The sequence below is a fragment of the Anabrus simplex genome, chromosome 2 (genome assembly GCF_040414725.1).
Source record: "Anabrus simplex isolate iqAnaSimp1 chromosome 2, ASM4041472v1, whole genome shotgun sequence".
NCBI lineage: Eukaryota > Metazoa > Arthropoda > Insecta > Orthoptera > Tettigoniidae > Anabrus > Anabrus simplex.
Window position 1 is genome coordinate 871,813,212 of NC_090266.1, and position 26,308 is coordinate 871,839,519.

The 26,308-nt window shown below is 38.4% G+C and overlaps 1 protein-coding gene across 1 annotated transcript in view; it reads left to right on the forward strand.

Annotated features, from left to right (window-relative positions):
- Culd (CUB and LDLa domain) overlaps positions 1 to 26,308 on the forward strand; it is a 374,725-nt gene that overhangs the window by 96,982 nt on the left and 251,435 nt on the right. Inside the window, exon 6 of the mRNA XM_068226057.1 lies at positions 6,777 to 7,006. Within this exon, the coding sequence (XP_068082158.1) occupies positions 6,777 to 7,006 (230 nt within the window). The remainder of the gene's footprint in view (positions 1 to 6,776; positions 7,007 to 26,308) is intronic.

Consider the following 26,308-nt stretch of genomic DNA (forward strand, 5'->3'; position numbering starts at 1 on the left):
TGATTGTTCTACAGCTATAGGAGATGCAGCCCGAGGTAGAGGGGTAACGTGTTGCTGATGCCGCTCAGAAGAATAACTGTGGGGATTGAAGCATAGACAAAGCTTCATTGAAGGAGATATTCTCAGTGCTCATGATTTTCTTAATCCGGAGCTGATGTTGTTGTTCGGGACATGCGGCAGTACCAGTCAGATGGGGGCCTTGACAATGAACGCATTTAAAGAATGTTTCTGTACAGTCCTCAGTAGAATGGGAGAGAGAGCAGCGTCCACATCTGGTGGTATTTGCTCGACAATTCTTGTCTCTGTGTCCATACATTTGACATTTTCGGCAGAGATTAGGAACAAAAATAAATTATTCAACCTCCAAATAAACACTGTATAAGGAAACATGTTGAAGTCACTACTGTCCACGAAATACCACTTTAATGGAGCCCGTGGATAGATATTCTGTACTACCTTGTTGTGTGACACGACGGTTGAGGCCTTTAACAGATATGACCGGGATCGTTGATTTTAAGTTTTTTAGAATCTCGGTGCCCGTAAGTGTTTTTTTGAATATCACGGACGATACCCACACGCATAATATTGGAACTTGGTATAAATACTTTAACTTGAAGTGTAGCTAGAAGAGGATTTTTAAAAAGTCATTGGCTTGCACAGCATATGAGAATTCAATCTGAAGTCGGTTACCTCTTTTGCGAGTAATGGATTTCGCACTTAAATTATTTTCATGAAATTTGCGCCCCAAAACCATCGGGTAAAATGACTAATATTTTGTCGAGTGGTGGATTCCACACATACAATATATGGGCCATAGTGTATATTTATTTATTGATGTCTTTATTTGTGGCGAAGTTAGGGCTCTTGGCTCTCTCTTACACTTATCCACATTATGCGGCTTAATACTGAATCCAAACTTAATATTCAAACTTAACACAGTGCATATAATATAATAGTAATATAACTTAATATAGTCTAAAACTAAAAGATTACATCCTAAGTCTAAAATTAGAAAAATAAATTCAATATTAACTACTCTAGGTGGAAATCATAAAATATAACCGTAATTTATGTAAACTTTTGGGAACTATTTACTCCAGACATTCACTCACACATTCACACATAACTACATGATATAGCCTACGTATTCAAAAGGAAATCTTTAGACTGTCTTTTGAAGGTAATTACTGAGGAACAATTTCTAATTTCAGGGGGTAAAGCATTCCATATTCTAGCGCCCGAAACAAGGAAAGAATTACTGAAGGCAGATGTATGATGTGGAGGTATTGCAATTGTTGACCCAGATCGCGTGTCACGGTCATGAAAGGAGGATAGAAAACGGAAATTACTGGAGAGATATTCAGGTATATTTTCAGTCAAGAGTCGATAGATAAGGGTTGATACATGTGGATTCCTCTGCTGCTCTACTTTTAACCAAGAAAGTTGTGCATAGAAAGGGGATACATGCGAGGCAAAATTCAATGAAAAAATAAATCTAATGCAGGAGTTTAAAGCTCTCTGCAATTTCCTATTTTGTTCACTGGTAGCATCGAGCAACACAACATCACAATAGTTAAAAATTGGAAGTATCAATGTTTGAACCAGTTTTATTTTTAAGTTGAGAGGTAATACGGTCTGGTGAATCTTAAGGAGATGACGTGATGAGTGAACTTTACTGCATACGTTAGTGGCATGCTCATCCCTGCTTAAAGTTTCATTTATAGTGATTCCAAGGCTTTTTACTGATTTACAGACTGATTTACAGAATGGGATAGCAACGCCATTTAGTTGAATGACTGGAATTTGTAGACTGTGTAGATGGGCAAGCAGTTTTCTCTGCCCTAGTATGATAGCTTGTGTTTTCGTTGGGTTGATGGAGAGAGAATTCTCAGCTGCATAACAGCTGATCTGCTCTAAGTTTCGGTTCATATTTTCAATAGCTGCATTTATGTCATTCACTTTTGTGTGACAGTAAATTTGAAGGTCGTCGGCATAGAGATGGTAGTTGCAGTTTTTCAACTTAGAAGAGATGTCATTCAAATATAAAATAAACAACAGGGGGCCGAGTATAGAACCTTGTGGCACACCATTAACTTTGTACTTCCACTCCGTTCTCTTATCATTCATGACAACACACTGTCGTCGGTTATGGAGGTAGGAAGCGAACAATTTGAGAGCAGCGTGGCTAAGATGGAAGGAATGCAATTTCCCTATTAATATGTCCGTACTGATAGTGTCAAAAGCACTGCTGAAGTCTAGGAGAATGAGCACGGTCACTTTGCGTTCGTCCATTGCTTTTCATACGTCATCCGTAACTTTTAGAAGATCAGTAGATGTACTATGTCCTTTTTTAAATCCAGATTGCAGGTGATCAAGTAACGAATGATGCATCAAATATTGGAGCAGTTGTTCATGCATGAGTTTTTCTAAGACTTTCGAAAGTGAAGAAAGTATACAGACAGGTCGATAGTCTGATAGAGAATTTGCTAGAGATTTTTTGGTACTGGGAAAATTAAGGCATCCTTCCAAACAGTTGAGAAGTAGCCTTCCGAAAGACATGAGTTACATATGTGGGTTAAAATTGGCAGTACTACATCTATCAAGGTAACGACGAAGGATATCGGGATGTCGTCCACTCCGATTGCTTGTCATTTGATTGATGTTAGTTTTCTTCTTACATAGTTTTCATTTACTTTACGAAAATTTGAACAAAGGCCGTTGTGGTAATGGAGTAGATGGAAGAGAATTTATTGTTCTTTGTATAATATGAGGGTGGGTATTAACTATTTCTCTAGTTAAGTGGGCATTTAATTCATCTGGATTTATGTCATGCGTATTGGAGTTTGTAGTTTGCCTCCCAATACCTACGGATCTGAGTTGTTTCCACTTACTTTTTGTGTTCAAGTTACTGGCTAATTGTTGGAAGTACGCATATTTTTTGTTTCTGATTATTTGTTTAACTTTATTTCTAAGCACACGGTACTTTTCAAAATCTTCAGTTGATAATGTCTGCTTGTAACATCTGTATAGTGCATCTCGTTCAGCCATTGAGGACTTAATGTCATTTGATAACCATGGAGCAGCTTTGCGAGTCACTCTAGCAGTACGTATAGGTACGTGTTTGTTATACAATCCTAACAATAATGTGTTAAACCTCTTTACTTTTTCGTCATTGTCAGTCAATTGCAGTATTTCGCCCCACGGGCAGAGATTAGCATCTTGTATCAATTGTTGAGGATTTAAATTTTTCATGTCTCTATAGGTTATCCACTTCGGCTTAAGTTTGTCCGTGTTTTAGTATTTTCTGATGATTGTTTGTGATAAGTAAATCTATTAGAGTGTGTGAGGATCCGTTATCCGTGTGCACGTGGTGAGTGGGGTTAAGTGGCAACACTGACATGTTACAAGAGGTAAATATGTTCTGTAAACGATTTGCTTCAACGGAGTCTATTAACAGGATTGTGTTAAAGTCGCCTAATATGAGTACATGTTCGTAGATAGGTAGGGGTCTTAGTACATTTTCTTCGAAGTCTGTGAAGTTTCCTGCTTTTGGTGGTTTGTAAACAACTCCAATCAGTACTTTAGTCTTATCAACAGATAGTTCTACAAACATGTATTTGCATCCGGGAGATAGGAGGTTCGAATCCCACTATCGGCAGCCCTGAAGATGGTTTTCCGTGGTTTTCCATTTTCACACCAGGCAAATGCTGGGGCTGTACCTTAATTAAGGCCACGGCCGCTTCCTTCCAACTCCTAGGCCTTTCCTATCCCATCATCGCCATAAGACCTATCTGTGTCGGTGCGACGTAAAGCCCCTAGCAAAAAACATATATTCAGTTAAGGTGTCAGTTGATAATGTCGAAGTTTGTATAATCTTCCCAGTTAAATTGTTTTTGTAGTATAGAGCTACTCCTCCTCCACGGCGCTTCGGTCTATTGTGAAAAACTGCATTAAATCCTTCTATATTTACCGAGTTCAGAGCAGTTTGGATCGTTCTATCCTGCCATATTTTGAGAAAAAGAATTGGATAATTGAGCTGGATTAGATAGTGAGTCATCGTCATCCATACGGATTTCTATTTCTGTTTCTATTTCGAACACCAACCACCACACCACAGAGGCGGACCGTTTTTGTTAATAACATATTTCATTGAAATGTTCAATCACTATATAATGTCTATTAGGAAAATGCCTTATATGTGTGCTACTTTTAGAAAGTGATGTAATAATGAATTCCGATCTTCATTATAGTAGTAAAGCATATAGCACACAGGACTGTCGCCTAGGTCGCGGATTCGCTATCAGTTGTTTACCTACCCTTTTCGTAAATGATTTCAAAGAAACTGGAAAATATTCCATTCCCGAATTCCTATTCCTATGAATGGATTTTTCCCCAATTAGTTCTTTACATTTATAGTATCTTCGAACTTCATCTTCATAAAGTTAAATATTAGAATGAATTATCAATAAATAGAAGCATGTGGAACTAAACGGTGTCCCAGAGCTAGTTGCAAATAGAGGATCGTGCAGATACTTAATCAATTCACAGAAGCCTTCAGATAGAATGCTCAAAGGCAATAAGTCCATAAGGATAATGTGTGTATATACGTATATGGAAGCACGTAAAAGAGAGTTAAGAACAACGGCAGAAAACGAAAATAAATTTTAAAATGTAAATCAGAAAGACAAAGAGAACCTGCTTACCTTCTGTTACAGAGCGAGCGACTTGACCAATCTTCAACGAGAATACTTTCCAAAACGCTGCCTTACATGACAGGTTATAACTGGCGCAAGAAAATGTATTCTCGTGGCATTAATCCCAATTAGGTATTGATTTTGAAAGCTTGACATAAATCGTTGTCCATAACTCTTAAAGCTGATTAGGATTGTTGGTGATAATCAGCAGATGCAAGCACAGGAAAGTAAGACAATCGAAATTAACTTCTTACATATAACGATAGATATCAGCTAAGCAGAAATCGAGAAGTCGCTGAAAATCAGCCTAGCCAACCGCATATATCGGTGTCTAGATCCGGGTAGCTACATAGCGCTTGCGCGGAGGTGGCTGCATGCAAGCCAAAGTACCAGCTGATTTACACCCCTAGGTAGTTAACCTCCCGCGCAGTTGCCAACCAGTTTACCAGCGGATGGTTGAACTTTCCCATATTCAGCCATTATTTATTGTGCTTTTCACTGCTGCAATAAATTGTCTTGCAAAATCACCTATGCTGACTAGTTTTAGTGATTAACATGAATAAATTAAAACATTAAAATGTGCAACACCAGCGCCACCTGAATTAATAAAGTAACAACTAAAGCACTCAAGATTTCTACTGCTGTGGTTAATAATAATAGTAATAACATATAAAAAATATTAACAACTGAGGTATGATAGAATTCACATTATTTCCATAGTGATTAAATAACAATAACAGTAATAAATAAATGAACATATAAATAAATAAATAAATAAATAAATAAATAAATAAATAAATAAATAAATAAATAAATAAATAAATAAATAAATAATTGGCGCGTGGCCTCCAAAGGGTCTGCTGTTGGTCTTTCGATTTGACACCTTATAGCTGACCTGTGCATCTGAGAGAATCTATGATGAATTCTAATGCTGAAGACGGCACACACAACTAGCCCTCAAACCATGAGAATTAATCAGTGAACTGGCCAGGAATCAGACCCAGGACCCCTTGGCCCAAAGGCCAGCATGCTAACCAATTAGCCATGGAGCTGAACAATAACATTAATGATAATGTTAATTATAATAATGGTCATAATACTTCTCTGTAGATACCACAGCCAATAAAACACAGTGTAGTTATAATAGGTCGTATGTCATGCTCGTAATATTACATGGATCGTAGAGTAGTGGTCGTTCTTCGCGCTTGCAGTATTGTGAACTCAGCCATGTAATTGATAGTAATATCACTAAAGGTTATGCTACTATGACAGTGAAGCAGGACTGTCAAGAATACTGGCCACCATGAGAGGATTGAGGCAAGTATGGTAGTTATGTCTAGTGACTGCTGGTGATGTACTTCGCCCTGAATCTGTGAACTGTGTGCACAAACATATCTATAGTATAAACAGAAAACTATCACACTGGGATACTTTTAAATGAGAGTTCATTCATCAGTTAACAGTGTGTGTAAAATTAGAAACAATATGTTCATTCATATGTAAATAGATTTCAAGTAATGGGATTACAGAGAAGCTATGATAGTAAACATCGTCATCCAGCTCCTTGGTTGAATGGTCAGCATAGTAGCCTTCCATTCAGAGGCCCCTTAGTACGATTCCCAGCCGGGGTGGTGATTTTAATCACGTCTGGTTAATTCCTCTAGCTCAGGGACAGGGTGTTTGTGTTCATGTTAATACACATCTTTGTTTACATTCAACACATCACACACTAACCTCTACAAAACATGCAATGGAGATTAATTTAATTTTACTGTATTTGTATCTCAATCGGACCATTTGTTAATAATAATGAAGATATGATATTATGCACCTATTTCATAAAACCTGAATATCATACTAACTTCGTGAGAAGAATTTAACAGTCAGAAATATACTAATATACTTCCTTCCACAGAGCTTCAAATTGTGTCCTTATTTATTAAAAATTTCAATTCTCCTGGACAGTTCAAATGTTGAATGCTATAGAAGATAATTCCAATTGGTTTCTTTTCTAAATCATCATGTCATTTGTCACAAAGTATATATATTTTGTATCTCATGATTTTTAATCTTACATTTCAGGTAACAGACAGTTTTTGAAGGGCTCACCGGGAGAAAGTGCGTTCTTGGTATTCCCAGGCAATGGGAATTCAAGCCATAGTGGTGTTTTGAAGTCTCCTTTCTTCCCTGCTCAATACCCCCGTGACTTAGGGGTGGAATATATTATTGCCTGTCAACCTGACTTATCTGCAAATTGTCGTGTACGTGTTCTGTTCAGGGATTTCCAGCTTGCTTCAACGTCAATAATGGAGGTTTGTCTGTCTTTGAATATTTACAGTTATGGGCAGCAAGTTTGGAAAATTCAATTGAACTTTTAAAGTACCGTAACATAAAACATCAAGTTTTAAAATTTTAATTATATTATACTAATGTTTTTTCTGCTACTTTTGTAACAGCATACTAGAAAACAAGTAGAATGAAGAATTACAGCAGTTGTGACCCACTTCTAACATCAGTTTTCTTCCTAGGGTTGTTCTTATAGTAATGATATTGATAACAGTTGAATTTCTTTCTCTCTTTTTTGGTTGCTTATAACAGCTACCACATCATGGCGCCCAATTTCAGCAATGCTATGTGTAGTTCCTGCAAAGTGTCGCTCACGGAGAACGAAAATTATGTACAGTGTTACGAGAATTGTGGTGAAACGTTTCATTTACACTGTGCACGAGTTTCAAATGCTGTTATTAATGCAATGATGGCAAATCCAAAGGAAATTTTGTGGCATTGTAAACAATGCAAACGTAATCCTACATCAGTCAAATCTCCTTCACACTCTTTTTAGCAGAGTAAAGTCAAAGCGGACAATACAAGCATATGTGAAACTGTGAACAGTATGCAGCATATCGTGAAAGACGTCTGCAGCACACTAGAGTTTCAGTCCAGAAAATCTGATGAGCTCCTACAGCAAAACAGAGAACTTAAAAAGTGCATAAACCATCTAACGAGCGAAGTGAACAACAGCAAGGCTGAAAATAGTGCTCTCAAAGAACAAAATTATAATTTGAAGGAGCAAATGATATCCTGAGCAATATTCTAAAAATTATAATTTGGAAATCGCCGGCATACCAGTCTCCAAGGACGAGAATGTGTATGAAGTAGTGACTCAAGTTGTAGGTGCAGTTAGAGTAGAAATTCAACCTGACCGGGACATTGAGTATTGCCACCAACTCCCAGCGGTTACAGATAAGGACGGAGGTAAGGAGACTCCTCTCATAATTGCGAAATTCTATTCGCGTACACAAGAAACATGATCATGGAGAAAAAAGGAAGTATGGGAAATTTTTTTTGTGCGGATATTAAAGTCAGTGGGGACACAACAGTATATTTAAATGAACAGTAACAAAACAGAACCCAAATCTATATTGGCTAGCCAGAAATAAGAAACTTTCCGCGAACTACAAATTTGCTTGGACCAAGAGCGGGAAGATCTTCATGAGTAAAAATGAATACAGCCCCATACTGCAAATCAAGGCTGCAGATGACCTACCAGGAGCTCCTACGAAGCAGAGAGACTAAGGATACAAGTTAGAGTATGTATACCTGAGCCAAGTGATACATAAATATACTTACATTGAAGTTCTCCCTCGAAGTGTGCACCAAGCAATTATAAATAGTGATACTAGACAATAGGCCATGGGTAAGAAACCAGATCATGAGTTAGGCCTTACTTCACAAGATACTAGCACTACAGACATTGTAAACACCGCTCAAAACTTGAACAAATTAATCAACTATACTGCAGGAATGAGAATTATGCACATGAATATACGTGGCATGATAACAAATTTTGAAAGCATGCAGGTTATGTTAAATCAAGTGGACCATAAACCAGACATTATAACACTATCTGAAACCCAACTCATTAGGGATATACCCTTCGCAAAAATTCTACACATTGCAGCTTAGAGATACACACACATGTAACCTTCATACAAACTGTTGCAATATCTACTGTGAAAACCCTCAAAGCTACAAATGGTAGCCTACTCAATTTGAAATATAATAAAGAAAATTACTTGATACTTGCTATGTACCGATTACCCTCCACAAGCCCAAACAAATTCATAGAAGAACTAGGAATTACTCTTCAGCAGCTACCTGCAGCCACACATTATGTAATAATAGGAGATATTAACACTGGCATTTGAAACCCAACTGGTCGGTATGCTCAAAATGTTAAAAATGAATACATAAACACCTTATGTGCTAATGGTTTCATTTCATACATCAATTCTGCAACAGGAATAACCCCGAAATCTAGGACATGTACAGATCACATACATGTTAAATCCCATAGAAATAACAATTTTGACTTATATGTTCTACATACCAATACCACAGATCACAGTCCTATTTTTCTCATGCAAAAACAATCCCAGAAATATCATATACCACAAATGGAAGGATAAACAATGAGCAATGCTAGAATAAATTATGTAGGTTCAAATAAAGCCTTAAAAAGGAAAACTGGGAATCTGTCCTGAATGAACATGATGTCCACAAAGCAACCGGTAGTATTATTGAGCTATGAACTCAATATATCTCTGAACATTCTACAAACACATGACATGTAAAATCATAATTCAGAATGATAACACCATGGATCACAACTGGAATCCTAACTTCCATTAGAATAAGGGACGTATTACACCAGACAATCGTAAAACAAAAGCTGAGGTCCTCAAATAATGACGAGATTACAAACACTATTAAGGAACATAAAACATACCGAAACAGGATAAACAGGCTCATTAAGGTAACAAAAGAGAAGTACTATTCTAATAAAATTATGTCAAGCTCAAACAATTCTCAAATCCTATTGAAAAACATAAATGATGTAACATGTAGGAAGGAGAACAGAAATTCATATATATATTGAACCCTTTGGTCCATATTGAGGGATACCTACCATTCTTACCTATCAGCAAAGTTCATGAGATCTGTCTCTTGGGTCGTATCGGGTTCTTCGTCACTTGCTGAGGTAAAGGTAGGGTTCAGTAATTCTAATTTATCTACTGGAATGAAAGGTCTATTTAAAAGATTCCTATTTATTCAGGAAAATTCTGAAGCAATCTGATATGTCAACGGTGTCATAGAAGTCAATTGTGTCCACTGGACACCACAATCATTTTTACATAAAGGTCAGAACACTGGTGTGAGACTTTAACGTAACTGCCTGGTGGGCATTCTTACTAGAAACCATTGTCTCAATTATTAATCATTTAAGAAAGGAAAGTCTGGAAATCCTTAAATTCGGTTTCCATGTGAGACCACATGTACCATCATAGTGATTCGTTATGGTCCAGCCCTCGTAACACGAACTCTGGATTCTGGGTATAATTAAGGCAGTCCAATTGGTGTGTGCCACACAGTAGTTCTACGGCATGGACCCTTAATTGAATCGATGTGACCTGCGTCTATGTCATGGACTGACATCTAATCTTCTAAGTTACTTTAAAGTCATTGTGGATGATGACCGCAAGGAAATGAGGCTACAATGGCATATGGCCCTAATCTAAGTCACTGAGGTTGATGACCCCCTGACCATCCAAGTTTCTAGGCTGAAGGCTAAACACAATTAAGTTACATCGGTTGATGACCAAAGTATCCACTTTACTATCCCCAGCACATTCACTGCTCAATCAATCAAAGTTCAATAATTACAACAATAGCAATGCTCACAAACTTTGTGGCAGTAAAATCCATTTCCTTCGGATATGCCCCCTTAATCGTTACTTTATATTTAAATATTCCCCCAGAAAAACAAACTAAACTTTCCAGAATGCATCTCCAAGGTATTCGCTTGATTAAAGTTATTTCAAAATGCGGTTTCACTGAATTTAATAATTAAATAAATTTCAATGATTTATCGAAATGTTAAAGAACAGTAAATTTTATCTCCGCGGACTCTGGTTTCTTCACAAATTCCTACGAAGCTGTGATGTGAATTCAATCTTGTGATGTTTATCTGGCTGGAAAAGAATTGTTACATAATTCATGTCCAGATATATATCTTGTCTCCTGATCTCACACTTTTAAAATCTAATCTAGTCCTAACCGTTATTAACACTTGGATATCCTAATAATCTACGTACAAACCAAACAACTCGCCATATAATTACGATGTCATCTCTCGTCATACCATTTATGAATTTTGCACACCCCTCACAGACAAACCAATCATCACGACCATCGCTCTATATTTTGTGTGTGTGCTAGGGGCTTTACGTCGCACCGACACAGATAGGTCTTATGGCGATGATATTTTGGACAACCCTGAATTTGGTTACTCTGTTCCTTATACTCGAAGTTCATGGTTTCAAATGTTCAATACGACCCCAATTAAACAAATTTTACAGTATTTCACAATACTCAGATCATTACCGGCTATGAATTTCAACTAAATCCAGCATTTTAACGTTTTTCCCGGCGGAGAATACAGTACAGTCTCAATTCCACGCCTGTCCCGTTATCACAGCTGAGGCCTCTCGTCACCAAGTTCGCTTGGCAGTAACATGAAACACCTGGTTTGTTCCAGTTGACTGGCTTCTCAAAATGTTCTCTTTAAACTCTGCCGACAAAATTAAACAAATACGATATTCTAACCAACAAAATGCACAGATTAAGCTTCAAGATGCCCACACTAATTATACGCGTCGCCAATTAACACCGCTATGGATTTCTATGAATTTCTTTCTATTCCCAACATTATAAAATATACCTCGAGCTATCGTGTCCCGGCTTCAATGACAGGTCTCTAACCTGATTCGCACATCTCATCTCAACTCATATAAAACATTCCTCGGGCTTCCGTGTCCCGGCTTCAATGACAGGTCCAACCTGATTCACAAATCTCATATCAACAAAACTAACCTCTGTTTTCCAGCTCCACAATTATCATCGACAAAGAACTGGAATAAAATCCTTACTAGAAATGTCGACGTCTAATATCGCACAATGCATTAATCATGAATAACTTCGCATAAATGATATCGTATTTAATAACTTGATTTTTACAAAAAAGAATGACTGAAACATTCTACTAGATCTTTTATTGTCAGTCAGACACAGTTCAAAATGGGCCTAGAAAAACGTTTCTCTCCGTGACCAAATTCATCACCCTAGGTTCTCACCCGACAGCGCGCTTCCACTCGATTGAAAATGAGTAACCATGGATTCCTACCTTATTAACGTCAAATTGCAGACAGAAAAATTTTACGTCGACTGAACATCTTAATTTGGCATCACAAAATATAGGCAGTACACTCACACGGATGACGATCTACATTGAACGTGATATCACTTCGAAACCCTATTCAATAACTTTTTACAACATTATACGGCACTCGCAAGACTTCAAAAATTTATCCAAGTGGAAAATAAACAAATGACTCTTTTAGTCGTATTCTCACATTTACAAAACTTAGTAGGGGTGACCACTGCGTCGTATATCCCCATTCAAATACACTTTTAGAGATCATGAGACAAGATATAAGAGGTAGTAAGATGGAAAGTCACCTAAATAAAACTATCTCCTCATGGAGTCAGGACCTAGCCATAATGGCTAAAATCTGCCGTTGAACTCAGTCTACTTTGTTGTTTGATTTCGCAGAGCAGCTCAACAATTTTTCGTCCGCTTTGTATCACAAATGCCGGAGAAGGAGACTTCGTAATGGCGTCCCTTCATATTTATAGCAGTTACCCCCTCTCTTCGGATATCTCCCTTTGCCGCCAAGAAAATTTCTATAAATTTCTGACTTAACTAAACTGTAATTTCAAGAGTTTTGAAAGTGACTACATGCTTGCTACATTTCTGGCGGTAGTGTTCATGGACATTTAAAATTTGTACGGGTTCGATTTGTGAGATGATTGACCCCCTTTGATAGGCACTATATTTTTTTTGAGTTGGCTTGGGTCACGCCATGTACACGCGCTTTGAAATAGTTCACAAAATGAGTTGAGATCCTTCCGCCGTCGACAAGTGTGGCTGACGTCACGTACCCCAGAGCGTGGGACCGAAGGTAATCACCCCCTCGTCACATGTCAAATCCATGCTATCAAGAATCCAACTTTTAGTTTAATTGTTAATTTATGCATAATGTTCTTAGGGCACAAAGGTCATGGGTTCAATATATAGCATATATCTTACAGACTCACAAGGAACAACACAACCAACTATTATTGCATGCAAATTTGTAGATTATTTCAGTAGTATAGGTTTAGAACTTGCTGACAAAATAATAAATACCAGCGAAGAACCTAATGACACATATACAAATGTCATTCTTGCAATACCTCAACCACAATCTATCTTTTTTCTTCCCATTACAGAAACAGAAAGAGTAAATCACATAGCTGCACTAGAAGATAACTCATCCAATAAGTACGACAACATTTCTTGTAAAACACTGAAGACAATTAGTTCACATATTCTACAGCCTCTGCAATATATTTTCAATCTATCACTAATGAAAGGACAATTTCCAGACCCATTCAAAGTTACTATCATAGTCCCAATCTATAAATCTGGCGATAAGAGAGAGTTAAACAATTGAATGGTTACCCCGAATAAAGATCTAACCCAAAAATTGAACATAATTGGGAAACGTAAACAGTTTGTTTTGATGTTGAGTTCAATCTTATCAGTTTTTCAATATTCTGTGTAATATAAAAACATGTGTAGGTCACACATTAGGGAAAATAATACATGTTTCATAGATACAAACATAAGAATACAAAATTTAGTTGAAAAAGTTCTATCTTCAAACAGAGGAAAACTGATCTAAGGTATAATTATAATACAAGTGCTACAATGATATATATACTACAATATAAATGCTACAGTGAGTGAAAAATACAAACTGAGCATTGCTGTAAGTTATAAGCAAGTTATGTTACTCTCACTCCGTTTCTTTCATATTCTGATAGAACTCGCTGTATTGAAGTGGGATGAACTTGCACATATCCAATAAATCCCTCGTCTTTGCTTTCTTTATAGCAATACCTTCGTTATACAGTTGACATAGACCTGTGGGAAGTGGTTGTAGTTGGTAACTTCTTTTGGAGACTCGAAGTATTTCGTAAGTGAACCAATGCTGAAGAATATTGAGACTCACTCAAGCTCGAAGTGTATTAGGTTCCTCCTCTGAAAACTGTAACCATTTGTACGAGGCGATCTTAAATTTAGGGTCTCTTTTGAGCATGTCTTCTATGACCGATAAATCAACAAAGTCTTCTGCTTCCATTGTAGTATGCAGAAAATCTAGGACACGCATCAGCGATGACTTCCGCCCACTGTTTTTGATAAAACATGGATGAATGGTGAAGCGTAAGGCAAAACAGTACCTGCTGCATATCTGTACATGGTACCATATACTCAGAGTTGCTCTTTGTAATTTCAGTATAATCATGAAGAGCACTGTATCAGTTGCTGCTTGTCAGCGGACCTAAACGGTTGCCTTTGAATAGTGTATGCGGTTGCGAGTAACGTACGGTCGAGTGTAGTGTAGTGCAGTGTGTGCTGCATAGTGTATTACCATCTTTTACTTGTTCGTGTAGTGCGTGTGATATGGCAGAGCATAGTGGGGGTGACGAATCGCCTGATCCGTCACAGCTACAGATTGAACGGGAAATAGAAGTCCGTATGGAAGATGATAACTCACTACTTGATTCCGCTCAGTTAACCATTTCTTCTCAAAATATGGAAGGATCTAATGATCCACCCCGCTCTGATTCTACACCGCCTGTTGTAACTGAAACGTATCCTAGTACACACTATGGACAATATATATTGTATACGTGGAATCTACCAATCGACAAAATATCAGTTATTTGCACCCGATGGCTTTGGGGCGCAAATTTCATGAATATAATTTACGTGTGAAACCCATTACTCGCCAAGGACGTAATCGCATCCAGATTGAATTCTCATATGCAGTGAAAGCCAATACTTTCTTAACTAATCCTCTTCTCACTACGATTCAAGTTAAAGCATTCATACCCAGTTCCAATATTATGCGTGTGGGTATAGCCCGTGATGTTGAAAAAAAACACTGACTGAATCTGAGATTCTTAAAAACTGAAAATCCACGATCCCAGTCAAATCTGTTAAACGCCTTAACCGTCGAGTCACGCAAAAAGGTAGTACATAATATCTGCCCACGGGTTCTGTTAAAGTAGTATTCTGTGGTCAGGCGCTACCTCAACATGTTTCATTATACAGTGTTTATAAAGAGGTTGAAGCGCTTATTTTTGTTCCTATTCCTTGCCGCAAGTGCCAAAGGTATGGCCATAGAGACAAGAATTGCCGAGCAAATACTACCAGATGTAGTCGCTGCTCACTCTCCCATTCTACTGAAGACTGTCTAGAAACATTCTTTAAATACGTCAACTGTCAAGGTCCTCATGTGACTGCCTCTGCCTCCTGTTCCGAACAATAACACAAGCTCCACATTAAGAAAATCAAGAGCACTGAGAATATATCCTTTAATGAAGCCTTGTCTAAGCTTCGTTCCCCCAAGTTATTCTCCTGATCGGCATCAGCAACAATTTCCCACTCTATCTCAGGCTGCATCAATCAATCAATCAATCAATCAATCAATCAATCAATCAATCAATCAATCAATCAATCAATCAATCAATCAATCAATCAATCAATCAATCAATCAATCAATCAATCAATCAATACTGATCTGCATTTAGGGCAGTCGCTCAGGTGGCAGATTCCCTATCTGTTGTTTTCCTAGCCTTTTCCTAAATTATTTCAAAGAAATTGGAAATTTATTAAACGTCTCCCATAGTAAGTTATTCCAATCCCTAACTCCCCTTCCTATAAATGAATATTTGCCCCAATTTGTCCTCTTGAATTCCAACTTTATCTTCATATTGTGATCTTTCCTACTTTTATAAACGCCACTCAAACTTATTCGTCTACTAATGTCATTCCACGCCATCTCTCCGCTGGCAGCTCTGAACATACCACTTAGTCGAGCAGCTCTTCTTGTTTCTCTCAATTCCTCTCAACCCAAACTTTGCAACAATTTTGTAACGCTACTCTTTTGTCGGAAATCACCCAGAACAAATCGAGCTGCTTTTCTTAGGATTTTTTTCCAGTTCCTGAATCAGGTAATCCTGGTGAGGGTCCCATACACTGGAACCATACTCTAGTTGGGGTCTTACCAGAGACTTATATGCCTTCTCCTTTACATCCTTACTAAAAACCCTAAACACCTTCATAACCATGTGCAGAGATCTGTACCCTTTATTTACAATCCCATTTATGTGATTACCCCAATGAAGATCTTTCCTTATATTAATACCTAGATACTTACAATGATCCCCAGAAGGAATGTTTACCCCATCAACGCAGTAATTAAAACTGAGAGGACATTCCCTATTTGTGAAACTCACAACCTGACTTTTAACCCCGTTTATCAACATACTATTGCCTGCTGTCCATCTCACAACATTTTCGAGGTCACTCTGCAGTTGCTCACAATCTTGTAACTTATTTATTACTCTATAGAGAATAACATCATCTTCAAAAAGACTTACATCCGATTCCACTCCTTTACTCATATCATTTATATATATTATTAGAGGGTCAGATAAAGATTCACCTACTCTAATTCTCTGAGATCTATTTTCTAGATATATAGCAACCCATTCAGTCACTCTTTTGTCTAGTCCAATTGCACTCATTTTTGCCAGTAGTCTCCCATGATCCACCCTATCAAATGTTTTAGACAGGTCAATCGCGATACAGTCCATTTGACCTCCATATTCAAAGATATATCTTGCTGGAATCCTACAAGTTGAGCTTCAGTGGAATAACCTTTCCTAAAACCGAACTGCCTTCTATCGAACCAGTTATTAATTTCACAATCACGTCTAATATAATCAGAAAGAATGCCTTCCCCAAGCTTACATACAATGCACGTCAAACTTACTGGCATGTAATTTTCAGCTTTATGTCTATTACCCTTTCCTTTATACACAGGGCTTACTATAGCAACTATCCATTCATCTGGTATAGCTCTTCTGACCAAATAATAATCAAATAAGTACTTCAAATATGGTTCTATATCCCAACCCGTTGTCTTCAGTATATTCCCAGAAATCTGATCAATTCCAGCCGCTTTTCTAGTTTTCAACTTTTGTAACTTATTGTAAATGTCATTGTTATCATATGTAAATTTTAATACTTCTTTGGCCTTAGTTTCCTCCTCTATCTGGACATTATCCTTGTAACCAACAATCCTTACATACTGCTGACTGAATACTTCTGCCTTTTGAAGATCCTCACATACACACTCTCCTTGTTCATTAATTATTCCTGGAATGTCCTTCTTGGAACCTGTTTCTGCCTTAAAATACCCATATATACTCTTCCGTTTTTCACTAAAATTTGTATGACTGCCAATTATGCTTGCCATCATGTTATCCTTAGCTGACTTCTTTACTAGATTCAATTTTCTATTAAGTTCCTTCAATTTCTCCTTACTTCCACGGCCATATCTAAATCTATTTATTTCCAGTCTGCACCCCCTTCTTAGTCTCTTTATTTCTCTATTTTAATAAGGTGGGTCTTTAACATTCCTTACCACCCTTAAAGGTGCAAACCTGTTTTCGCATTCCTCAACAATTTCTTTAAACCCATCCCAGAGTCTGTTTACATTTTTATTTACCGTTTTCCACCTATCATAGTTACTTTTTAGAAAGTGCCTCATGCCTGCTTTATCAGCCATATGGTACTGCCTAATAGTCCTACTTTTAAGACCTTCCTTTCTATCACATTTGTTTTTAACGACGACAAAAACAGCTTCGTGATCACTAATACCATCTATTACTCTGTTTCCCTATAGAGCTCATCTGGTTTTATCAGCACCACATCCAGGATATTTTTCCCTCTGGTTGGTTTCATCACTTTCTGAATCAGCTGTCCTTCCCATATTAACTTATTTGCCATTTGTTGGTCATGCTTCCTGTCGTTCGCATTTCCTTCCCAATTGACATCTGGCAAATTCAGATCTCCTGCTACAATCACATTTCTTTCCATGCCGTTTCCCACATAGCCGACTATCCTATCAAATGATTCCGAATCCGCGTCAGTGCTACCCTTTCCCGGTCTGTAAACTCCAAATATATCAAGTTGCCTATTATCTTTAGAAATGTGCCTTACACCTAGAATTTCATGTGTCTCATCTTTAACTTTTTCGTAGCTTACAAATTCGTCTTTCACCAGAATGAATACTCCCCCTCCCACCATTCTTATCCTATCTCTACGATACACACTCCAGTGCCGTGAGAAAATTTCTGCATCCATTATATCATTTCTCAGCCATGATTCAACTCCTATTACAATATCTGGTAAATATATATCTATGAAATTACTTAGTTCTATTCCTTTCTTTACAATACGTCTAGAGTTCAACACTAATAATTTTATGTCATCCCTACTTAATTTCCAGTTCCCTGTTCCCTTATCACCCCTCCCTAGGCCACCCCGTTTCCCTGATTGTACCTCTCTATTACCCTTCCAAACAAATTTCCTAACTTATACGAACCACGTGACCTTGCCACGGTGGGGAGGCTTGCGTGTCCCAATGACGCATATAGCCGCGCCGCAGGTGCAACCATATCGGATGGGTATCTGTTGAGAGACCAGACTAACGAATGGTTCATCGAAAGTGGGGTAGCAGCCTTTCGGTAGTTGCTAGGGCGGCAGTCTAGATGATTGGCTGATACGGCCTTGTAATAATACTCAACATGGCTTAGCTGTGTTGATACTGCTACACGGCTGAAACAACGGGAAACTACAGCCGCAACTACCTCCCGAGGACATGCAGCTCTCTCTGTATGAATGATGTACTGATGATGGCTTCCTCCCGGTTAAAATATTCCGGAGGTAAACTAGTCCCCCATTTGGATTTCCGGGTGGGGACTACACGAGAGGGGTTGATCATCAGGAAGATGGATACTGACATTCTGCGAGTCGGAGCGTGGAATGTTAGAAGTTTGAATCGTTGTGGTAGGTTAGAGAATCTGAAAAGGGAGATGGATAGGCTAAAGTTAGATGTAGTTGGTATAAGTGAAGTACGTTGGCAGGAAGAACAAGATTTTTGGTCAGGCGACTACCGACTTATCAACACAAAATCAAAAATGGGAAATGCAGGAGTTGGTTTAATAATGAATAAATAAGGCAGCGGGTAAGCTACTACGACCAGCATAGTGAAAGAATTATTTTCGTCAATATAGACACCAAACCAATGCCCACCACAATAGTGCAGGTCTATATGCCTACTAGTTCAGCGGATGATGAAGAAATCGAAAGAGTATATGAGGAGATAGAAGATTTAATACAATATCTAAAAGATGACGAGAATCTAATAGTGATGGGAGACTGGAATGCAGTGGTAGGCCAAGGAAGAGAAGGTAGTACAGTAGGAGAATTTGGATTGGGACAAAGGAACGAAAGAGGAAGTCGGCTGGTTGAATTCTGCACTGATCATAATTTAGTCCTTGCCAATACTTGGTTCAAACACCACAAACGACGGCTGTATACGTGGACGAGGCCTGGAGACGCTGGAAGGTATCAAATAGACTTCATTATAATTAGGCAGAGATTCAGAAACCAGGTGTTGGATTGCAAAACTTTTCCAGGAGCAGACGTGGACTCTGACCACAACTTGTTGGTCATGAAATGCCATCTGAAGTTGAAGAAATTGAAGAAAGGAAAGAATGCAAAAAGATGAGATCTGGACAAGTTGAAAGAAAAGAGTGTGAGGGATTGTTTCAAGGAACATGTTGCAAAAGGAGTAAATGAAAAGGCTGAAGAAAACACTATAGAGGAAGAGTGGAGAGTAATGAAAAATGAAGTCAGTAGGGCAGCTGAAGAGATGTTAGGAAGGAAGAAAACATCAACTAAGGATCAGTGGATAACTCAGGAGATACTAGACCTGATTGATGAACGACGAAAATACAAGAATGCTAGAAATGAAGAGGGCAGAAAAGAATACAGGCGATTAAAGAATCGAGTGGATAGAAAATGCAAGGTAGCTAAGGAAGAATGGCTGAAGGAGAAGTGCAAGGATGTCGAAGGCTGTATGGTCCTGGGAAAGGTAGATGCTGCATACAGGAAAATCAACGAAACCTTTGGAGAAAGGAAATCTAGGTGTATGAATATTAAGAGCTCAGATAGAAAGCCACTTCTAGAGAAAGAAGACAAAGCAGAAAGATGGCAGGAGCATATCCAACAGTTGTATCAATGTAAAGATGTAGATAATTTGGCTCTGGAACATGAAGAGGCTGTTGATGCTGATGAAATGGGAGACCCAATTTTGAGGCCAGAGTTTGAAAGAGCTGTGAGTGACCTAAATAGGAACAAGGCACCTGGAATTGATGACATTCCCTCTGAATTACTGACTGCCTTAGGAGAAACCAGCATGGCAAGGTTATTTCATTTAGTGTGCAAGATGTATGTGACAGGAGAAGTCCCATCTGATTTTCGGCAGAATGTTGTTATACCTATTCCCAAGAAAGCCGGTGCTGACAGGTGTGAAATTTACCGCACCATTAGTTTAGTATCTCATGCCTGCAAAATTTTAACACGTATTATTTACAGAAGAATGGAAAACAAGTTGAAACTGAGTTGGGAGAAGATCAATTTGGCTTCAGAAGAAATGAAGGAACACGTGAAGCAATCCTGACTTTATCTCTGATCTTAGAGGATCGAATCAAGAAGGACAAGCCCACGTACATGGCATTCGTAGATCTAGAAAAGGCATTCGATAATGTTGATTGAACCAAGCTATTTATGATTCTGAAGATGATAGGGATCAGATACCCAGAACGAAGAATTATCTACAATCTGTATAAAATTCAGTCTGCAGTGATAAGAATCGAGGGCTTTGAAAAAGAAGCATCAATCCAGAAAGGAGTGAGGCAAGGCTACAGTTCGTCCCCTCTCCTTTTCAATGTTTACATAGAACAGGCAGTAAAGGAAATCAAAGAGAAATTTGGAAAGGGAATCACAGTCCAAGGAGAGGAAATCAAAACCTTGAGATTTGCCGATGATATTGTTTTATCTGAGACTGCAGAAGATCTCGAGAAGTTGCTGAATGGTATGGATGAAGTCTTGAGTAAGGAGTACAAGATGAAAATAAATAAGTCGAAAACAAAAGTAATGGAGTGCAGTCGAACGAAGGCAGGTGATGTAGGAAATATTAGATTAGGAAAGGAAGTCTTAAAGGAAGTAGATGAATATTGTTACTAGGGTAGTAAAATAACTAACTATGGCAGAAGTAAGGAGGACATAAAATGCAGACTAGCAGAAGCAAGGAAGAGCTTTCTTAAGAAAAGAAATTTGCTCACTTCATACATTGATATCGGAATTAGAAAGATGTTTCTGAAGACTTTCGTGTGGAGCGTGGCATTGTATGGAAGTGAAATATGGACGATAACTAGCTCAGAAAGAAAGAGAATAGAAGCTTTTGAAATGTGGTGTTACAGAAGAATGCTGAAGGTGAAATGGATAGATCGAATCACGAATGAAGAGATACTGAATCGAATTGGTGAGAAGAGATCGATTTGGCTAAATTTGACGAGAAGAAGAGATAGAATGATAGGACACATCTTAAGACACCCAGGACTAGTTCAGTTGGTTCTTGAAGGAAGTGTAGGTGGTAAGAACGGTAGGGGTAGACCAAGGTATGAATGTGACAAGCAGATTAGAGCAGATGTAGGATGCAATAGTTACGTAGAAATGAAAAGGTTAGCACAGGATAGGGTGGCATGGAGGGCTGCATCAAACCAGTCTATGGACTGATGACTCAACAACAATATAGGAATTTGATTATTAACTTTTACTCGATGAATAAACTAAGGTGGAAAGTATAAAGTATGCAGGGAACTAAGACTACAAATTATCGGAATAATGAATCAGCTGACTTTGTATTTATATACACTACTATCATGTGCATGTAGCAGCAATCGTCAACAATCCAAAAAACTGTTAAGTACCGTAATTATCCAGTGAAATTACCGTGAATTCTCTTTAACTTCTCTTTAAATCGAGGTTTACAGGCTTATCGTATTATTTAATGTAATAAATTATTACCTTCGTGATGGTTTGAACGGATATCTGTACGAAATATCGGAAAAGTAGCGGCGGAAATTGCAATGAGTTACAACTCCTTATGATAATCTGCCTTTTTAAGTATAATACCAACAAATCTACAGATATTTAAAACTATTGTTTTAAAAGTTAATATTATTACCTAAAGTATTTCCTAAACCGAAATTTCAAACAAGGTACACCTAGATAGCCTACTTAACCTAGAAAACGTAATCTACTGAACACCAAATGAATTACTTGTTATAAAATTCAAATAAATAACACTACTCCCAATTTCTACCAATAAGCACTAAACACCAATATACAAATAGCACAAAATGGAACACGCACACACAAAATTTAAATTATTTCAATAGGTTTTAACTACTTTTTCACTACAATAATGCAAGAACTCTCTCAACATCCAACCGTTCACAAGCACATCCAACAATCTCCATCTCTTACGCCTGCCGAACAACCAAGAAAACGCAAATTCACTCAAATTGTTACTCATCAACCTCGGTCTGTACCTCTAACAGGATATGACCGAGATGGTTATCTGTATCTCATTCGTGCTCCCCGAGCACCTGTTTCACAACACCTTTCATTGCCATCCAATTCCCGTTCAACCACGCTATCTGTACCCTCCGCTTTCGGAGCTCGTCCTGTATCCGGAAGTATGTCACGCCCACCGTCGTTAAACAACATCCAACGCCACCGTATACATCTGCGACATGATATTACCAATTAACTTGCACAATGAATCCAACTTCTGGGAGATTACCGTCAATTATCTAATGCTCTTCAGGACTAAAATATAGTGTATACTATATGTTTTCCTTTTATGCTCAGTCCCACGCAATGGAACGCCAGGAGCATCCAAACTAAACAACATGAATTACAAATACGTATCCAACAAACAATCCCTCAGATTGTAGCTTTACAAGAAACATGGTTTTTGCCGAGTCATATTTTTCTGTTCCAGGTTATAATATTGAAAGATATGATGGGCGAGGATTTGGTGGAGTGGCACTCTTCGTTCAAAATAATATGTCATATCAACCATTACACATTAGACTACTACTCAACTTCCTTCCACCTTCAGTATCGGTATACTTTATCGTGGTATATACATTATTAATATCTATTGTCCCCCGGATATTTATCTTTCAGAAGAACAATGGTCGAACTATTTCGCTCAATCTGATCATGCCTCAAAGGTCCTCATCCTCGGTGATCTGAATTGTCACCATACAGTGTGAGGTAGTGACTCTGACTCGTCAAAAGGTACCCACCCCTTAGATGCGTCATATCAACGTAATTTCATAATACTCAACGATGGCTCTCCTACAAGATTGACTCCCCCAGGATCCCCTCCCAGCGCGGTAGATCTTACTCTATGTCGTAGTTCTATGGCAATACTCATAACCTGGCATACTTTGGTGGATACTTTTACAAGCGATCACTTTCCCATCATTATTACGTACGGCCTCAGTAGACCGAACCCGTCTCTGTTTGACACCAGACATATTCCTTAAGTGTAGATAATACGGTATTATAGAATTTAAGAATGACTCGCATAGCTGTGGGAGGCAACAAGTGCTTAAGAACTTTGACGCGAAGACCTTCCGCCACTTTATCGCGACTCAACTTTCTTTTATGCCTTCTCATATGTTAACATATGACTCACTCCTGCAGATAGCCTGTCTTTCGCTATATCAATATCTATCACCCTTTTAAAGTCGTTCAAACTACTGAATCACGGCGACCTTGTCGTCTGCGTTGGTGGGATGATGATTGCCACAAAATTATACAGAAACGTATAAGATTATTTCGCTTTTATTGAGAAAACTTATCGCTTCACAGCTATTTCGCTTTAAAACATCATATTGCTTATTCCCACCGAGTTTGAAATGCCAAGCGACGGGAAGCGTGGAGGAGCCTTACTTTATCACTCAGAGCATCCACACCGGTTACGCAACTCTGGAATGCCGTTCGAACACTGACTCGTGTTTCTCAACATGTCACAATTGCGATAATCCCGACTGATGTGCTTGAGCAATTTCTTCATTCTCTCACTCCGGACTATGTCGTCCCTGCTAGTACCTTTTCACAAGCCAATTCCAGCCGTTATTCTTCCGTTTTATTACAACCTATTACACTATATGAATTCGAAGTAGTTATCCCTACATACTCTTAGTCAGCACCCGGCCCTGATTACATTACCTACAGTATGCTGCACTTGTTACCTCCCACAGCTATGCAAGTCATTCTTAAATTCTATAATACCATATTTTCTACTCTTAAAGTGCCCTATCAATGGAATGACTTCTTTCTTGTGCCAATCCTTAAACCGAATAAGATAGCCTCTGATTTTCACAGTTACTGTGGGATTGTTCTCAGTTCGTGTATGAGGAAAACATTTCTTAAAATACTACTCCAGAGATTTCTTTGGGTACTCGAATATTATAACCTGGTCCCAAAAATCAATATGCGTTTCTTAAAGGTTGTAGCACTCAAGATGATACAAACACCTTTGTACTCGATCTAATATTGGCCAAGGCACGTCGCCACAGTACCGTAGCTACGTTTCTTGATATTCAAGGCGCATATGACTCTATTCCGTTTCATATGTTTAGGGGATTGTCTTTCTGCTAAGAATTTCCCACCTGGTTTTATTTCCATTTTACAGCAATTATTTACATACCGTAATCTTATAATAAAATCGTCCCAACATCCTATTTCTAGTTGGCAGACGTCAAATGGCTTACCACAAGGGGACTTTTTCAGCGGGATAATTCTTGTTCTTTATATGAGGGATTTTGACGGGTTAATAACGCGCTCCGCCCACATAATAGCGTACGCTGACAATATCGTTCTTTACCTATCTCACATCAGCATAAATACATGCCGCGAGCGAATGTCGCAACTTATGAGTGAGGCTATCTCGTGGTTGGATTCCCATGGCCTTCAGTTTGCAATATCCAAATGCTCAGCGATGGTCTTCACCCATCGCTGTAAATATGACCGGAAACCTCTTCTATTCGATACGTATTCTATACCTATCCATACCCATTATAAATACCGTGGACTACACTTAGACCATAAACTAAGCTGGACTCACCATATTAAACATTTGCGTAATAAAGCTACTTTTTATTTAAATGCCCTCCGAACTGCTACACGCAGAACTTGGAGAGCGGACCTTGTACCGGCCACCCTCCGTTCCTACATGGACTATGGTGCCCATGTCTTAGATATAGCTTCTAATACTACTTTAGCACATCTGAATACGATACAATTAAGCGCTCTCCGCATCTGGCTCGGTGCTCTTCGTATAACGCCTACTAACGCATAACTTGTGGAAGCTGGCGTTCCTCCTCTAAACGTACGACGACTTAAGTTAACAACAAAATACCTCTTCAAGAATTTGCCATAATCGCTACTCCCCTCATGCCAAAATTATAACTAGTTTACAAACTTTCCGCTCTTCCCCGTCGATGTCTTAAAAATGCCGGCACTATACCATGCATATAGTTATTTACATGGAATCGCGATGCTCATTTTTGCACGCGTACATTGCGGTATTACTTTCTTCTTATGAACGTTTCATTCATCGTCCTTATATTATTCTCCCTACTGCCTCTAACTATTGCCGCGTTGCAAATCAGCACTGCGCACAGGCACAACTTCACGAAAATTTACCTGTTTCTCCCTTTAAAAGTACTGTCGATATATACACAGATGGCTCTAAGTCATCGACTGGCGTTGGAGCGGCCTTTTTTGCTGTTCAACCTCAGTTTGCCCAACAATTTAGATTACCTAATTACTTCATTTATTCTGCTGAACTTTTTGCCGTTCGCCAAACTCTCCTTTATGTTACACAACACAATTATGCAAAAGCAACCATCTATGTGAGCGTATTACAATCACTCTTCTCCACCTCCTTTTCATACAATTGGTACGTATATAGCGTAAAACATCTCATTTATTCACTCGATCACTCTAACGTATACCTCACTTTCGTCTTGTGCCAGCGCATATTGGAATTTTTGGAAAGCAAAGCAAGCAGCACGTCTTCCGCCCCCGCCTCTAATATAGCCATTCCCCCCACTGATTATTTTATGCATGTCAGAAACAAGGCTCACTCTTAATGGCAATCTGAATGGCATGATACTGCCAAGTACAAGGGTAGATCGTACTACCAACTGCAACATGTTATTCCCCTACAACCGTGGTTCATAACAGGCCAGTACTCTAGACATAATATTACTACTATCATCCGTCTAAGATTTAATCATATCCTTTCATCTGACAACTCACCCCTTTTGTGAATGTGGTTACCCCGATGGAGTTGCTAATCGTATCTTTTTCCAATGTTCTTTATATCGTCCAGCCCTCCGACGTTTTTTACACCGCCTTGTCCAGAATAAATCTTCTT